At 38.8% G+C, this 18,397-nt stretch overlaps 1 protein-coding gene across 1 annotated transcript in view; it reads left to right on the forward strand.

Annotated features, from left to right (window-relative positions):
• LOC150083695 (tubby-related protein 4-like) overlaps positions 1–18,397 on the forward strand; it is a 148,430-nt gene that overhangs the window by 85,132 nt on the left and 44,901 nt on the right. Inside the window, exons 7-9 of the mRNA XM_090378571.1 lie at positions 2,717–2,941; positions 9,063–9,288; positions 17,968–18,224. Of these exons, the coding sequence (XP_090234697.1) occupies positions 2,717–2,941; positions 9,063–9,288; positions 17,968–18,224 (708 nt within the window). The remainder of the gene's footprint in view (positions 1–2,716; positions 2,942–9,062; positions 9,289–17,967; positions 18,225–18,397) is intronic.

Below are 18,397 nucleotides of genomic sequence, written 5' to 3' on the forward strand. Positions count from 1 at the left end.
TGGATGTCTTAACCAGCACTTCAAATTCATCAAATTAATTTACTATACTCCTAGCATTGGTGTACATGCAAGTATGCATGCACTTGTTCTTACTCTTAGTTAACCTAATGCAGCCCATGTATTTACTTGTTCCATGATGACTCCCAGCAGTCCTTGAAATCCCAAGTACCTTGCTTACCAAGCTGCTGCTCATTCCAATAGAAGCAGCACAAGAATCACTTTCACCTCTGTCTGCAGCCACTGTTAATCTTTTAGTCTGTGTATTCCCCCAAGCTAGTAGTTTTCCGATCCACCTAATACTGCCTCAATAGCATCAGCAAATATTCTTGCACCCTTTCTATTTAAGTGTATTCTATTCTTGTAGAAACAGTCTCTCCTGTTAACAAGCACAGACCATGTTGGGAAAAATTCTGCCCCATGAGCCTTGCATAATCTCTCCAGGGCCAAATTGATTGACAAGGCTCTCATCATATACTCCCTCCTATTGCCTCTGAACAGAATTGTAATTGCTTTCAAATTTAACCCTATCTTCCGATTTTTTTTCAACATTGACTTGTACTTGTTAATTAAGTATGCAGATCTCCTACTCTTAATGTCATTAGTGCTAATGTGCAAAACAATACCCACCTTTGCACCCTTAAAAGATATCTGCTCTACAACATCATTAACCTATGCCCCTGGCAGATATACCCTGGTTCTATTCCACCTGTCCTTTTTTGCACAATATATTTCCCATGAATGCAATTATACTGTGATCCCAGCATGGATTCATTAAGGAGCAATTATGTCTGATCAATCTGATTGGATACTGTGATGCTGTAACAAAGAAACTGTATGCAAAAAATAATTCTGACATCATATACTCAGTTTCAGTAAAGCTTTTGATACTGTTGCGCATAAAAGACTACTTTACAAATTGGAGCAGTATGACATTAAAGGAAAATTACTGTTATGTATAAAGGGATTTTTGAGTGGGAGAAAACACACAAGAGTGGTTATCAATAGATAATGCTCTTAATGGACTAATGTTATTAGTTGTCCCCCCAAAGATCAGTGCTGGGGGTCCATCATTGCTGTCTATATTTATAATGATATTGATGGAGGTATATCAAGCTTAATGTCTGAGTTTGTAGATAATACAAAAGTTAAGAGGGTGGTTAATGACAGTAATTAATCAAGTTAAGCTACTGCAACAAGATCTAGAAAAATTAGTCAGATGAGCTGAGAAATTCTGTGCAGTGGGATCATTGAAAAATATTCCCACTTCATGTTCAGTTAAATGTTTGGTTTAACATTGACAAATGCAAGGCACTGCATATGGGTGGCAGTAATCCTACCATTCTAACTGTGTTGTAATACACTCAGGATAGGTGAAAATGTAAAAGACCTGGGGGTAATTGTGCAGTCACATATGAGTTCTCTGAGCAGTGCAGACAGGTGCCAGGGCAGCTCATGGGGCTTTGTCAATGATATACAGAAATTTTTTGCCATTAGGAATAAGGAGGTGATCATTCCTTTGTTCAAGGCAATGGTTAGGCCACATCTTGAGTACTGATACAGGTCTGGAGGCCTCATTTTAGGAAGGACTTAGATCTGCTGCAATAGGTGCGAAGAAGGGCACAGAGATTGGTGATGGGAACAAGAGGGTGGTCTTCAGAGTTGTATTGCTAAAAAAAATAGTACTGGAATGTTCGTTTTCCAGAAGATTATATGATAACGCCACATCAACTGTACAGTAACTGAATCAGACTTCAGACTCACTGTTCATAGAACAACCAGTTCTAGTGTTCAGCTCATGGCGAATCAAAATGCAGCATTCGCACACATCACAGTATATCTCATTCGTCGGATCTCTTTATCTAACACATTGTACTCTAGTAAGATATGTTCCAAGTTTCATTGCGAAATTTATATTTTTGTTTTTAAAGAAATCTATTAATTTTAAAGATTACTATTAATATATATTTTTAGTAGCAATGGGTAAAATAGGTATTTCTCCCTCCCCTTTGATTATGCCATTGTTTCATAATATTAGGTGTATAAATTTAATGATTTTCTATTATGACATTTAGAAAAAAGTACCGGAATATTGTTCTGGTGCGTTCTGGCCCAAATACATCACTGGTGATCTTGCCAAGAAAGGCCAGTTTTGCAGCATCTGGAGAGTAGGCATCTGCAAGTGATCTGAATGAGAAGCTCAATGCCGATGGCCTTCTTCCTCTTGCTTAGACTATACACATGAGGGAGAATAATTTCAAATTGAGGAGAGATGGTTATAGAATAGTGTGGAAGTATGCCTTCAGCCAGTGGGTGGTTGATTGTTAGAACAAACTTGAATCTGTTGTTGTAGGAGTGGGTATTTTGAATAAATTCAAGAACTAGACAACTGTTGGAGGGGATGGACAGGTTGTGTGGGAAGTTTTTTTTCTTTCCCTTGGCTGATGCTTTATAAGCTTGCTTCTTGTATTATTTGCCAATGATAATGAGAACACTGAGAATTTTCTTATCAGTTGGCAGCCAGATCACATTCTACTAAAAATTAAGCAAAAATCTAATAACTTAAAAGTATATAATTAAAATTTAGAAATGTATTAGTTACAAAAACATTTTTGTAATATCATTTTTAAATGATATTATTCATAAGGAGTAGTGTAATTAAAAATAAAGATGTTGTATTAAATGATATATTTTTTGTGTATTTATTTGCTTTTCCTAGAGTCCAGTTACTGCACTCACCTGGGGCCATAATGATAAGCGTCTTTTTATTGCCACTGGCAGCATCATCCATATTGGATGGGTTACAAGGAGAGTTGCATCCCTTCAGCTTTTGTCCCGTCTCACACTCTACCATTGTCTCGAAGATGAAAATTCTGTCCACAAGTTGCCATTACCTCGATGCTTACAGGCCCTAGTGTGTAACTTATTTGGCCAGACAATTAAGGTAAATGTTATACCATTTTAGAAGTTTTATAACAGTTCAGTAAATCACATATTTCCTTCCTAGTTGAGTTCCTATTTGTTTACTCCCCTTGCACAAACCATGTCATGATTAATTTCTTAAAACATTGAATTATTATTCATCTATTAACTCTCTTGCCAGATAAGTTATTTTATTAATGAATGATGATATAGAAACAAGATATTGTGTTGCTATAATAAGCATTTTGTCAGCAACCAGAGAAAATAGAGATGATATCCATAAGTAGAAACTAAATATCACAACCCTACTAAAAACTAAATATCACAACCCTAGTTGGAAAAGAAGCAGGTTTTAGCAAAACTGTTAAAAATGGCATGTTATTATTATTATATGCAGTTATACAGGGTGTCTCAAAAATACACAGCATAACTTCAGGAATGAGTTCCTCATATGTAGACAATAAAAATATTTTATATCAACATAGTTCCGGAAATGCTTAGTTTCCGAGATTTGAAGGTCTGTCTATGACACTTAACTGTTCACATCACCTTATAACTAGTAGGCTATAAGTACCACCTTCTGCCCGAATACAGGACTCACATCGATGTCTCATGGACTCGCAAAGACAATGCCAAATTCCTGGCATATTTCGTATTGTCTAACAACTTGCCACAATTTGATTGCGGTGAGTTTCCACATCAGCTACTGGAGTCAAATACACCAATGACTTTAAATGGCCCCACAAGAAGAAATCTAGTGGGTTTAAATCAGGTGAATGTGGAGGCCAGGCAGTTGGTCCACCTCTACCCATCTACCGACCAGGATACCTTCAATTCAGGTAATTGCAGGCTAGGTGGCTTAAATGTGCGGGAGTGCCATCGTGCATGAAGTGTACTTGTTGATGAATGATCAGTGGCGTGTTGTTCAAGAAATCAGGCATATTGTTTTTCAGAAAGTTTCTGTATGCCTGCCCTGTGAGTTTGTTTGGAAGCACATGGATCCCAAATAACTTATCACCAAAAACACCCGCCCAGATGTTGAGGCTGAACCGCTGTTGGTGAAGTCATGGAAGAATTGCATGGGTTTTCTTCAGCCCATACATGCTGATTGTGAAAGTTTTGGATTCTGTCTCATGTGAACTATGCTTCATCTGTGAATATCACTAAGGCAGGAAAGTGAGGAGTTGTACCACACTGCTGCAAGAACCGCTGGCAGAACATTACTCACGCTGGGTAATCTGCTGGTGACAAGGCCTGTACCCATTGCAGATGGTAAGGATACAGTTGGTGTTCTCACAACACTCTCCAAATAGTTGAACATTGAACAGCCAGTTACATTGCTATTCTGCGTGTGCTGATTCCAGGAGTAGCATGCACAACATCCAAAATCTCCTCCTCTACTTCAGAAGTCATAGATCTTGGTCGTCCTCTGTCGGCAGCACGAGGTGTAAAGGTCCCACGTTCACAAAGGCGGCAATGGATACCTTCAAACGTTTTTCCGTCTGGACATCTTCATTCTGGGAACCTTTCATGGTACAAACAACGAGCCCCCAGAGCATTGCCATCCGCCAAACCGTACATAAAGTGCATATCTGCTTGCTCCTGATTTGAGTACATGGTCGGAATGGAAAACCACCAGATTCTATCAGTACCTTGTGATCCGGGACACAAAAAAAAAGAATTATCGTGACTGTGATGAACAAATTAAAAGGCTTATTGGTGCATCCAATGAATGGGGTGATATTGTTGATTATCTAAGAGGTATAGCGTATAATATTTCTTATTAATAATGTACATACTGTGTTGTAAATATTACAGTTTCTTAGTAATTAATTATCCCAATGTGACTGATTCTGAAGATTGCATAAACATTCATTTTGAATTTTTGCAGTGTACTATGACATACCTAATGTTATAATTAGTTTAGTTTAAAATTAACAAATTGTTATATTGTTTAAATAATGGATTTTTTACAATTTTTGTGATACATGTAACTATTAAAATACATAATCTACCTATTAAATTACATGTTTCCATACATGTGTTTTTAATTTCCGTACTATTCCCTCATAGTTCATAGAATTCCAAAAATATGCTAATCATAGTTTAAGGCTCTAGAGCTAAGTTTCGGTCAACCCTTCCCTATCTCTTCCATTATGCAGTATGATTGTTGACTTTTGAGGTTATGATGAACGTCGTGGCGAGATCCAATATTCCTTACATTTCAAAGGTACAGCTCTAAAACGGTGTTCGCAGGCCGGCCGCTAGTTAGTGCACCGGACTGAACCTATTGGTAACTCTCTAGGAAGCTTCCAGATCAGCTAGTCTCTACTACCTCTACTCTGCCAGATAGTGACTGGAGAGTCCGAGTAGTGTGTATGCAGGGAGCATTGTCGAGGCCACGTTATGTCAAGGATCTGAGTATATTCTTACCACATGTACACCATATCCAAAAATTTCATTACTTCATACAGCATGTCCCACCTACTTTTTCTTACTATTGAATACACCATGAATTGTCAAACTAATAGAGCAAGCTTATCTGCGAAAAGATCTAAACCTCCCAAGGACTTCCTCATTCATTTCACAAATATACGTGGTCTCAATTCTAATCTCAACGATGTCCATTTCCACTTGCAGTCTGCCAAACCCCATGTACTTTTTCTGACAAAATCTCAGTTATTGGTTGATTCATCTACTGCTCATCTCAGATGCCCAAATTATTCACTGTATGATTCCTTTCGCCTCAAAGGTGGTACTTGTGCATATGTCCGTTCTGATATTCCCTGTCAGAGACTTGGCAATTTGGAATCTCCTCTCTTTGATCTTCTCTGGCTTAAAATCTCTCTACCTCATTGTGTCAAATTCATCTGTTGTCTCTACCCTTCTCCCAACTCCACTAATCACTTGGAGCTCTTTGACTTCCTCTCTTTGCAACTTGACTTTCTCCAGTCCAACTTTCCTAACAGTGAAGTAATTTTCCTTGGTGATTTTAATGTTGACAACTCCAGCTGGCTTCCGTTTTCTAGTCACACCGACCAAGCAGGTCGAGATACTGAGGCTTTTGCAATTACTAATGACCTAGCACAGATTGTTCATTTACCTACAAGAATACCGGACAATCCTAATCATACAGCCAATACGCTTGATCTTTTTCTCACAAACAACCCTTCTAAGTACCCAGTCGAAGCGAGAGGTCCTTTAGGCACTTCAGATCACAACTTGGTGATTGTCTCTTCTCCAATGGAACCTTTATCTCATGGCTATTCCCAACCACGCGTTGTTTGGCATTACAAGAATGCAAAATGGGATGACCTGTGAGACTTCTTTTCTTCTTTTCCTTGGTCGGATTACTGTTTCAAAACTTCTGATGTCAACTTTGCTCAGATCGTGTCAGTGAAATTATTCTTGCAGGAATGAAATCAATTATCCCACACTTACCTTTAAAATCTCGTCCTTTATCTAAACCTTGGTTTTCCAATAAATGTGCTAAGGCTGTTCAAGAGAAGAATGTTGCATATCGTAATTGGCTTGTTTCTAATTCTTCAGTTTCATTTTCTGCATACACCAAAGCTCACAACTATTGTAAAGCAGTTATTAATCAGTCCAAACTAAAGTTTGAACAGGCTAAGAGTAGAAAACTTGCTTCTTGCCCTAATGGTAGCCGAGCATTCTGGTCTCTTGCCAAAGCTATTGGCCACATCTTTTGCCCATCTTTGCTCCCACCTCTGTCCAAACCAGATGGTTCTATTGTCACTTCAGCCAAGGATAAAGCTGACCTGCTAGCATCCCATTTTTCTTCCAGCTCATGAATTAATGATCTTGGTAAAACACCTCCCACCAACACGCTCCATTCAATGCCTCCTGTGGTCTTCCTTCAAAAGGATATCAGGAGGATTTTGATGAATCTTGATGCTAAGAAAGCTCCAGGTCCTGATGGTATTTCTCCACTTGTTCTCAAAACCTGTGCTCCTGAACTTACTCCTATTCTTTGCCGCCTTTTTTCACTTTCTTATTCCAAAGGTGTTTTTCCTTCTGCTTGGAAATTTGCTCATATCCAGCCAGTTCCTAAAAAGGGTGACAAATCCCTCCCATCCAATTATCGTCCCATTGCAATTACTTCTACTCTTTCTAAAGTAATGGAGAAATCAATTAACTGCCAACTCGTAAACTACCTAGAAACCTTCCGTCTGATCAACGATCACCAGTATGGATTTCGTCAGTGTCGATCCACTGGAGATATTCTGGCTTATGTTACCCATTTATGGACTAATTCAATGGAAATGTTCGATGAAACACAAGTAGTTGCTCTTGACATCTCAAAGGCTTTTGATCGTGTTTGGCATAAAGGTCTTCTAAACAAGCTTCCATCTTATGGTTTGCCAACTGTTTTTAGTAATTGGTTATCCAGTTTTCTCTCTGATCGCTCACTGAGGGTGATGGTAGATGGCTCTCTGTCTTCTAACTTCTCCACTAATGCCGGTGTCCCCCAAGGTTCAGTTATTTCCCCCACTCTTTTCCTCTTGTATATCAATGATCTTCTTCCGTTGACTGGAAATCCTATCCATAGTTTTGCCAATGATAGCACATTGCATTCAACTTTCCATTTTGAGAAACCTTGTCCTGCTCAATCAGCCTCAACTTCTCGAAAATCTGCTACCAATTCCTTAAATGCTGATCTTCAGGTAATTCTTCAGTGGGGCAAAGACAACTTAGTTGATTTCAACCCTTCTAAAACTCAGTCTTGTCTTATATCTCGCAAAAAGGATTCTTCTACTCCTATGCTTATCTTTAGTGACACTCTGATTTCTAGGCAAAATGATATATCTCTTTTGGAGATTACCCTGACTTCTAATCTCTCTTGGCACAAGCACATTACAAATATTGCTTCCTCTGCATCTAAAAAACTTGGTTATCTCTTTCTCTCTCGGCGTTACTTTTCTTCCAAACAGCTGCTCACTCTGTATAAATCGCAAATCCACCCTGCCATGGAATATTGTTCCCACATCTGGGGTGGTGCCCCCAAAACCTCTCTCAGGCTTCTTGATTCCATTCAGAAGAGGGCAGTTAGGTTAATTAATGATTCATCTCTAATAGAGTCTCTCCACTCGCTGTCTCATAGACGTACTGTTTCTGCTGCATGCCTCTTCTACAGATACTTCCATGGGCACTGCTCTTCTGAATTGGCTTCTATAATTCCCGCTCTCTCTGTTTCAATACAGTCCGAACACGTGCCGCCACCAGCCAACATCCATTTACTGTCCAACTTCAAACCCACAGAACCAACTTTTCATCTTCCTCATTTATTCATTCAACTGCCGTTTTCTGGAACAACCTTCCTTCATATGTATTTCCTGAAAATTACAATCTACAGAAGTTCAAGTCCAATGTCAACAAATATCTTCTTTCATCTTCTCAACCTCAAACCCAAGCACGGTACTAAGTACTATAGGTTCTAATACGTCTCGTGTTTGGGGTTCACATTAAAAAAAAAAAAAAAAAAAGGCAGAAACTTAAATAAAAAATAACTTTTTATGATTTGACCAAACACATCTCATTGTTTCTAGACTGTAAAATATGCTAGCAATCATTTGTAGGCTATAAATTGTTTATGCGATAAACTGATGCGGTGGTAAACTGCTAGTGATTAATTGCTGGTGGTGAATTGCGGGCTATAAATTTTCCGGACCCCTGTCACAGGTGAACTGTTAGAGAGAGAGAGGAGTCTCATAGATGTTTTAGCTTAGGGCCAAAACAAGCTTGAATCCGGCTCTGATTATACAACAGTCAGAATTTCATGAAATTATCATTTTGATGTCTATTTATTTAAGTCTACATATTCCTTTGTTTCTATATTTAATTTCAAATTGTATCATATTGTACTGTTTGATTATACTGTTTGATTTTATATTCTTATTTTCTCAATGGAATTTATTTTTGTGAATTTAAATGCAGAATTTTTACTGTATGGTGAATTTAAATGCAGAATTTTTACTGTATGGTGAATTTAAATGCAGAATTTTTACTGTATGGTGAATTTAAATGCTGAATTTTTACTGTATGGTGAATTTAAATGCAGATTTTTACTGTATGGTCCAGTTGATTTTTTTTATTGATTATTAAAATTTATTTAATTTTAACAGTGTTATCTTCCTGATCAGCATCACTTAAGAGATTTTGTTTCCACTCCTCCTCCAAACAACATTCGCCTTCATTGTACCATGATTAGACATGATGATGACATTGTGACAGGTAATGCCACATACACTTTGTTCTTGGAGTACCTTGGAGGTTTGGTTCCTCTTCTGAAAGGAAAACGTGCCAGTAAATTGCGTCCAGAATTTGTTATATATGATCCACAAATGCCAGGTATGTTCTACTTTATGCATTGTAGGTTGACTGTAGAGACTGCACTATAAAAAAAAGAGATTAATAGATTATATGAAATAAGAAAGGGGTGTAAGAAATTGAAGTTAAATGAAATTATTTTGGAGAATATTATTATTAAAATAAGTTTATTAATCTAAAAACTCTGATACAACCTTAGTTAGGAGAGTGAATGCATTTCAATTTGCAGAGTGTAGGTATAAACAAATGAAAGAAATTATGGTGTGTAACAAATGACATTTTATATAATAAATTTACATATTGTGTAATGAATGGTAATTAACAAATTTGTCCCCTCAAGTGCATAATTAGCATTAGTAAAGGCACATGGTGCAAGAAAGCAAGCTTATATAGCATCAGCCAAAAAAAAAAAAAAATCCCCTTCTCATTTCACCCATCCACTCACTGCAAATGATTGTCTAGTTCTGCCTTAAATCTATTTAAGCTATCAACTTCTACAACGCCAGATGGAAGTTTTTTTTTCCAGCAATCAAACACCCGTTGGCTAAAGGCAAACTTCCGCACAACTCCTACAACTATCTTTCCTCAATTTGAATTTGTCTTCTCAGGCGATTATTTTGAGCAATAGGAAGAATCCCAACAGCATTGAGCATGCTCAAACCATTCAAGGCTTTATACACCTCAATCAGATCACCTTGCAGATGCCTAGTCTCCAGACACTGTAATTTCCAAAACTTAAGCCTTTCTTCGTATGAGCAACCCTTTGTTCCATTCACTAATCTTGTTGCCCTTCTCTGTACTCGTTCCAGCTGCTCTACATCCTTCTTAAAATGAGGCCTCCAGACCTGTATACAGTACTCAAGGTGTGGCCTGACCATTGCCTTATACAAGGGGATAATCACCTGCTTATCCCTGCTAGAAAAATTCCTGTGCAGGTAGTTCCCGACTTTACGAGTTAATTTGTACCTGGCACGCGCTCGTAAAGCGGGAATTTATTTCCCACAGACATAATGTTAAAAACAGGAGTTACATTCTCAACAATGAAATTAGTTAGCATAATTAGTTTATGTTTAAACAATGATTGATTTATCCAAAGCATGTAAAACCAAGCAAATTATAATAATAAAGAAATTATTTATGACTTACAAACGTTAAAGAAGTTTATTCTTCATCATCGACTAAATGCACACTCATTATTGGCTCAGCACTTGCTGGTTTGTTGCACAACGAGTCATCTTCTTCAGAAATGCTTCAAGAGGCATTTATTTCCAAGATAATTTTTTCTTTTCTTTTTAAATTTCAATAGCGTGCATAAGCATTTTTTAACGGAATGCACAAATTGTAACTAACACAATTTGCGTGGAGTAACAAGAAATGAAGAGAAGATTCCCAAAATTTATTTATGTTTTTTATACAATTGAAGATTTCAGTAAAGGAGAAACACATTTCACCAGAATAACATAAAAAAACCACACAATTCCAGCTATTGGTATTTTCTCAAATGAAATAAGATGGAGTTTACTACCCATTTATAATTGATTGCACTAACAGAAAACCCAATAAAACGGAAAGGGCAAATTGTTTTTATTGTTTTATGATCGTGACCTCCAGAAATTTGCTTTAAAAAAATATTACAAAGCCGTTCAGAATTGGTTCTTACAACCAAACATATGATAACGATGAAAGTGTAGTGCATTTTAATGATTTGAATTGGTAACTAATACAATTTACACTATAAAAACAACCTTTTAGAGTTATACAGCGAAAATTTCAACTTCCAAGGTCGTGGGACAAATTACCAAAAAAACATGCTATTGGGTTCACATTATGATATTTTCATGATACGATGTTGCCTCTGGAATGGATTAATATCGTAAAGTGGAGGTATACTGTATTGTATACCTATGCGCGTTGTTTGAAATGCAGTATTTATGAATGTTTAACATTTATTTTTTGCAATTAATGTTCATATTTTTGATTTTGTTGATACTTGAAAAAAAAAAAAAAAAGCTCGTAAACCTGGGAACTTGTAAAGCAGGAACTGCCTGTATATTTTTGACAAGACACCATGAGCTACTCTTGTAGACCGTCTGCACTGCTCAGAGAACTTCATGTCTGCCTGCACAATTACCCCCAGGTCCTTTTCATTCTCTACCACTGTCAGTGTAGTCACACACAGTTGATACGTTACTCTGGGGTTACTGCTTCCCATATGCAGTACTTTACATTTGTCAATATTAAACTTCAGTTGTCACCTCTCAGCCCATCTGCTCAACTTTTCTAGATCCTGTTGCAGCATTGTACTGTCATTAACAGCTTCGCCTTGTTGCAGCATTGTACTGTCATTAACAACCCTGCCAACCTTCGTATTGTCTGCAAACTTGGACATTAAGCCTGATATACCATCATCAATATCATTAATAAATACAGAAAACAACAGTGGATACAACACTGAACCCTGGGGGATTCCACTAATAAAATTGTCCACAAAGAGCCCTGTCCATTGATTACCACTCTCTGTCTTCTCCCACTCAACTATCCCTTTATCCATTGTAGCAACTTACCCTTAATGCCATACCTCACCAATTTGTATAGCAGTCTTCCATGTGCAACAGTATCAAAAGCTTTCCAGAAATCCAAGTATATAATATCAAAATTAATTCTGACATTCAGTTCCTTTGTGACCACATCATAGTATCCAATCAAATTGGTCAGACAAGACTTCCTCTTAACAAACCCATGCTGTGTCCGAGCTTTAACTGAAGTCTTATTTAGATGATCCCGCAGTGCTTCTTTAATCTGTTCCTCCATTAATTTTCTTGGAACAGAAGTTAAACTCACAGGTCTATAATTACTTGTGTCAGCCATTGATCCTCCTTTGTGAATTGGGGTCACATTTGCACACCTCCAGTCTATGGGTACCTCCCCTGAGTCCAAGGAAGCTGTCATAATTATGGCTAAGGGTTTTCTGCTTCCTTTGCTGCCTCCTTTAATATAAGTGGATAGATCCCATCCACCCTAGGTGCCTTTCTTATGTTTATCTTCAGCAATTTCTCCTCCACTTTACTCTCAGTTATTACAAAATCATTTAGCTCACTGCCAGAGTTTAATTCACCTCTGTCATTCTGCTCCCTGAATAACTCCTCATGTGTGAATGTAGATGCAAAATACTCATTTAGTTTGTTAGCTACCTGAGCACGATCATCAACAGTTAAACCATCAATATCATGTGGACCAATCTGATTCATCCCCTTCCTTCTAGAGTTTACATAAATAAAGAACTCTTTGCTGTTTTTGTTTGCATTCTTTGCCAAGGATTTCTTGTAATCTGCCTTGGCCTGCCTAACCTCCTTTGTGATTTGGTTACAGACCAGCTTATATCTACATAGGCTTTCATGTTACCTGTTAATTTATATGTATACCATGCATTTTTCTTCTCTGCCACATGTCTCATTAGTTCATCTGACATCTATTTAGGCCTAAACCTTGTACAATATTTCTTAGTTAGTATGAAAAGCGTAGTAGCTTCCAAGATTAATTCTTTGAATGCTTCCCATTTTGAATTTGCTGTTGGTAACATTATCAGTTGGTCCCACCAAATAGAATTTAAATACTGTTCAGACCACCGTAGTCACCTTTACGAAAGCAAAAACCCTTCCTGGCGAAGGTAAAGCAAGCCAACACGAGAACAATGAGAAACGTCGAATAACTTACGTGGAAAATTAGTTTCCCAATATGGCACTCTAGCACTGCTCTCTTGGTAAACAGACGGTAGGTGTTATCGGTCTGGAGCAAAGTCGAGAACAATGCATTGATTGACAGGTAGGCGTGGCAAATGATGTGCTGATTGGTGTGCAAACACAACACACACGATAACATCCAGTTAGTATCATTTTAGTAGCACTCAGAAGCACTAATGGTAACTTTCCATAATGTTGAAAAAAAGGTTGGGTTACCTCCACTTGACTCCAAAGGGAGCTTGAACCCCTCCCGAAGTGGAGGGGATAACCTAACCTTTTTTCTTTAGAATCACAGTCATATTTAGAAATACATTCATAAAAAAATAAATGTTTTTATGACTGTATTTTTATTTTCCTGTTCAATAATATGCCCTAATTGTGAAAAAAGGTCAGGTTACCTCCACTTGAATCCCATGGGAGCTTGAACCCCTCCCGAAATGGAGGGGATAACCTAACCCTTTTTCTTTAGAATCATGCGGACTAGTGCATAAATTGTTTATGAACAAAATATTATTTTTTTATTACTGTAGTTTTATTTTTAAAGACACTCGTGCAGATACACATGTATCATAACGTCAATCAACACCTCAACAGCTATTCACTATATACATACAGAATCTTTCTTTCTTTTCTTATATTATTTCCTAACTTAACGTGTAAGGTTAGGTCACTAAATATAAGGAAACCGTTTCTGTTATTTCCTAATCTACCATTTAAGGTCAGGTTACGAAATATAATGAAAAATGAAGAAACATTTTCCTTTTTTTGTAACCAAACCTAAATCAACAGTATAGTAAAAACACTCATGAACTCCAAAAATCTGCTTTTAATAATGAGAAAAAAACATAATGAAGAACATGAAAATGAACAGAACGAAACTTTTATTAATTTAGTTTTCATCAAAAAATCAACCATTTTATTTTCCTTACAAATTTTTTCCACCTTTAAAAGATTCATCGCTACTATTACCTGTTTACTGTTCATTACAAAACTATTATGCCCCATTCTTTACTCATAAATACACATTATAATGCCAACCAATGATTACACAGTAGCTTGTCCTCTGTCGTGTCCACCACCAATCATTTCATCATTTGCCATGCCTACCTGTCAATCAATATACCCTTCTCGATTTCGGCTCCAGTCCGATAACACCTACCGTCTGTTTACCGAGCGAGCAGCGCTAGAGTCCGGTATCGGGAAACTAATTTTCTGCATAAGTTATCCAACGTTTCTCGTCGTTCTCGTGTTGGCTTTCTTTACCTTAGCCCCCTTCCCTTTACCCCTGATGGTAGTTACCTCTTTGAGTAAATCTCACTTCAGCACACTGTGATCACTGCCACCTAGTGGTTCCTTTATGTGCAGATTTTTAATGCATGAAGAATCACTACTAATAATCAGATCAAGAGTATTATTCTCTCTAGTTGCCTCCCGAACATGCTGCAGTTGAAAACAATCATCCAATAAATCCACAAAAGCCTTGCTAGTGTGTGAGTGATCAACCCACAAATTCCAGTCACTATCTGGAAAATTAAAATCCCCCATTATAATACACTCTGATTTACTGGCGCACACTATTTCTCTGTACAGTTGTTTATTATACTCATCATAGTCATTAGGCCTCAAACACACTCCTACTCTTAGCCGACCGGGCTAGCTGAGTGGGTAAAGTACCTGCCCGGCAACCCAAAGGTCGCGGGTTCGATTCCCGCCTCGGGCTTGGATCAAAGTACTGCAAAAACCTTGGGAGGTGCAATATGGCCACAGAAGCCGATGCGCCAACAACTACCAAATCAAAAAAAAAAAAAAAAAACACTCCTACTCTCAGTTTTGCTTTCCCAGTGCTCATGTCACACCAAACTGACTCGACACAGCATTGTCCAGCCATGTTGACTGGCTGTGCTTCCTTAGGTTTTATGTGTTTCTTAACTAATAGCATAACCCCTCCTCCATTCCTATCCTGTCTATCCTTCCTGTACACATTGTACTCCACAAATTCCAATTCTGCATTCCTTATATCTCTGTGACACAACGTCTCTGATATCCCAACAATATCTGCCTTTGATGTTTTGACCAATACCTCAAATTCATCAAATTTGTTTATCAAACTCCTAGCATTGGTGTACATGCAAGCATACATGCACCTGTTCCTATTCTTAGCTACCCTAACACAGCCCATGTTCTGCAGTGACTTCCAGCAGTCTCTGAAATCCCCTGCACCTTGTTTTCCAGGCTGCTGCTCATTCCAATAGAAGCAGTGTAAGAATCACTTTAACTTCTGCCAGCGGCTACCATTAATGTATTAGTCCGTGTATCTCCCCAAGCTAGCAGTTTTCGACCCACCTAATCTGAGCAAGAGGAAGAATCCTATCAGCATTGAGCTTTCTCAAACCATTCAAAGCCTTAAATTAAACATTACACACATTATTTTACTTAGGGAAAGGTCCTAATCATTTTAGGATTCATTTTGGAGTTGCAGGTAGGTGTATTTATAACATAGATAGCTGCATTTCAGGTATTAAGACCTAATGATGCTGACTAACATGTTAGTATGTTTAGCAACAGCCAATTCACATTGGATTTTATGAGTTAAATACTAATTTTACGAGTTAATTACTAATTTATATAATCTTATAGCTAAAAACTATGGTAGAAAGAAGTATAAAGAAAATAAAAGAGCAAAGTAAAAAGTTAAAGTAGGAAATGGAATAAAACATTTATCCATGTGGCATCCCTCCATTGCTTCATCAGGAGCTTTTGAATGGACAGATAGTCATATGAAATGAATGTCTCATGCATACATATATATATATATATATATATATACACACAGGGTGATTCACTACCAGTGCGACAAATGTGCAGGAGGTGTTGGGGGCACAAAGACGAATCGGAATCACATAGCATTGCAGGGTCCGAAATGCCTTCGTCATGCGGTAGAGGACGTTGAACGGGAGACCGCATGAACAGCGATCCCGCTGGAAGTCAGTATTTGCGAACCAGTTCCCAAGGCAGTAGGATGGACGAGTATTCAAACGTTGAACTGGCCGACATGCACCTCGCGTATGGAGCTGCGGAATGTAATGGGCGTGTCGCTCTGCGCTTGTACCAGGAATGTTTCCCGCACAGGCGTGCTCCTCATCATACGATTTTCGCACATGTGCACAGAAGGTTACGTGAGACTGGTTGTTTCACGAGAAGTACCATGAATCGAGAGCGAATGACGAGGATGCCAGACAATGACGAGAATATCCTACGTCTTGCAGAAGGCAATCCGAGTACGAGTACTCGAGCGATAGGCCAACGATTGGGTATTTCCCAATCCACTGTATGGAGGATACTGTCAACAAACCAAATGAATTCATTCCATCTGCAACGCGTCCAATCATTGGAGCCTGTGGATTATCCACTCTGGAGGACTTTTGCTACTTGGTTTCTTCAACAGAAACGGTTCGCAAATGATTTCCAGCGGAATCGCTGTTCATGCGACATCCCGTTCAACATCCTCTACCGCATGCCGAAGGCATTTCGGACGCTGCAAAATGTGATTCCGATTCGTCTTTGTGCCCCCTACACCTCCTGCAAGTTTGTCGCACTGGTAGTGAATCACCCTGTATACAGGGTCCAGTCATATTATTATGACCACCTACCTAGTATCCAGAATATGCACCTTTCGCAGCATGCACCACAACCTGCCGCAATGGGAGGGACTCAATATATCTGTGACCATGCAGACTGCAGTGCACCCCGGAGTTCCTGTAGGTTCCTTGGTGGAGGAGCCATCTGTCTGATGTGTTGATCGAGGTGGTCTTATAGATTTTCAATTGGGTTAAGACCCGCAGAATTTGGTGGCCAAAGCAGTAGCTTCAAGTCTTTGTCGTGCTCCTCAAACCACTCACGGACAATTCTGGTGACGTGGCATGGTGCATTGTCTTGCTGTTAGATACCATCACCCCGACAGAACACAGTCAACGTGTATGGGTGTACCTGATCGGCGATGATCGATAGGTAACCATTTGCGTTTAGGGTGCCCTCCAGCGGAACCAAACCATACCATGAAAACATTCCCCAGACCATAACGCCGCCCCCACCAGCCTGCCCTCTGCCAACAATCATGTCTGAGTGCCTGTTCTCTGAGGTTTCACACTTAATACGCCACCGTCCATCCACTCGGTAGAGCAGAAACTGTGATTCATTGGAGAAGGCCACTCATTGCCACTTGGCCGGGGTCCAGTGTCAGTATTGCTGTGCAAACTGATGGCATTGTTTGCGATGAACGGCCATCAACATGGGTGTTGTCACCAAGCGTTTGCTCCAGAGCTCAATGCGCAACAGGGTTTGCTGCACTGTCGCGTTGGAGACCTTTTTGGTGGCCCACGGTTCATTTGGACAGCCAGTTGAGCAACAGTAGTGCACCGATCGGTCCTGGCCAACTATTTCAGCCGATGTTCACCTCTGGGATCAATGGTGCATGGGGCCTCCACAACTGACACATCGGGTCGTCAAAACTGTCCTACTCGTCCAGTCTTGATACACTTTCATCACTGCATCATGTGAGCATTTCACAATCACAAAGTCCGCTGTTTCGAAATGCTGGCACCCCTGGCCCGATAGCCAGTGATCCTGCCTTGCCCATGACAGAGGCTGTTACTGTGTTCATGGATGTCAACATTAAGCCTTATATGCTTGCAATGTGTGAACTTGACATGTGCGCTGTATGATTCACTAGGCATGTATGATGTCTGCATTGGGGGATGGTCATAATATTGTGACTGGACTCGACTCTGTATATATATATATAACCGGTATGCGTATGTATTACTTGCATAAAGATATTCTTTGCGCATATTTTATTGATGTATTATATTTTAAAAGTTTGGTTAGCTATCGTGATTTTTTTTGTCTGCAACTTTATTTTCATGTTGATTTTTATTAGATCATTTTTCCACTTGTTTTACAGATGATATATCTCTTAAAATTACTACATCACAGACTAACCTAAATAGCTCCTCTTCCCAGCTGCATAATGGTAGTCAAATTACTATTTCTCCTCAAACTCCTTTGTCTTCATCTGAAAGTGAAGTTGATGAGGGATGTGCTTCACCTCGAATGCAGAGAAGGCGACGGCAACGTAGACAACACCAGCAGTTTCCAAGAGAGGGTGATTGGGTGTCTATAGCAGGAAGAGAAATACTTTATATTGATGAACTTCCAGAGGTAATAACATTTCTGGAAACATTCTGGAATGTGCTGTGCAGTAAAAAAAAATAGCTATGAAACATTTTTTTACAAACAGTGCACTTATTTTTATTTTGAAAACTGCATCTATTTTTGTTTTTACTTTCCATCTTGGGAACACTTTGGTCCAGTGATTGTGATCAAAAGTTGTC

This window comes from Mastigoproctus giganteus, chromosome 7 (genome assembly GCF_048544385.1).
Source record: "Mastigoproctus giganteus isolate SK-2022 chromosome 7, ASM4854438v1, whole genome shotgun sequence".
In the NCBI taxonomy this organism is placed as follows: Eukaryota; Metazoa; Arthropoda; class Arachnida; order Uropygi; family Thelyphonidae; genus Mastigoproctus; species Mastigoproctus giganteus.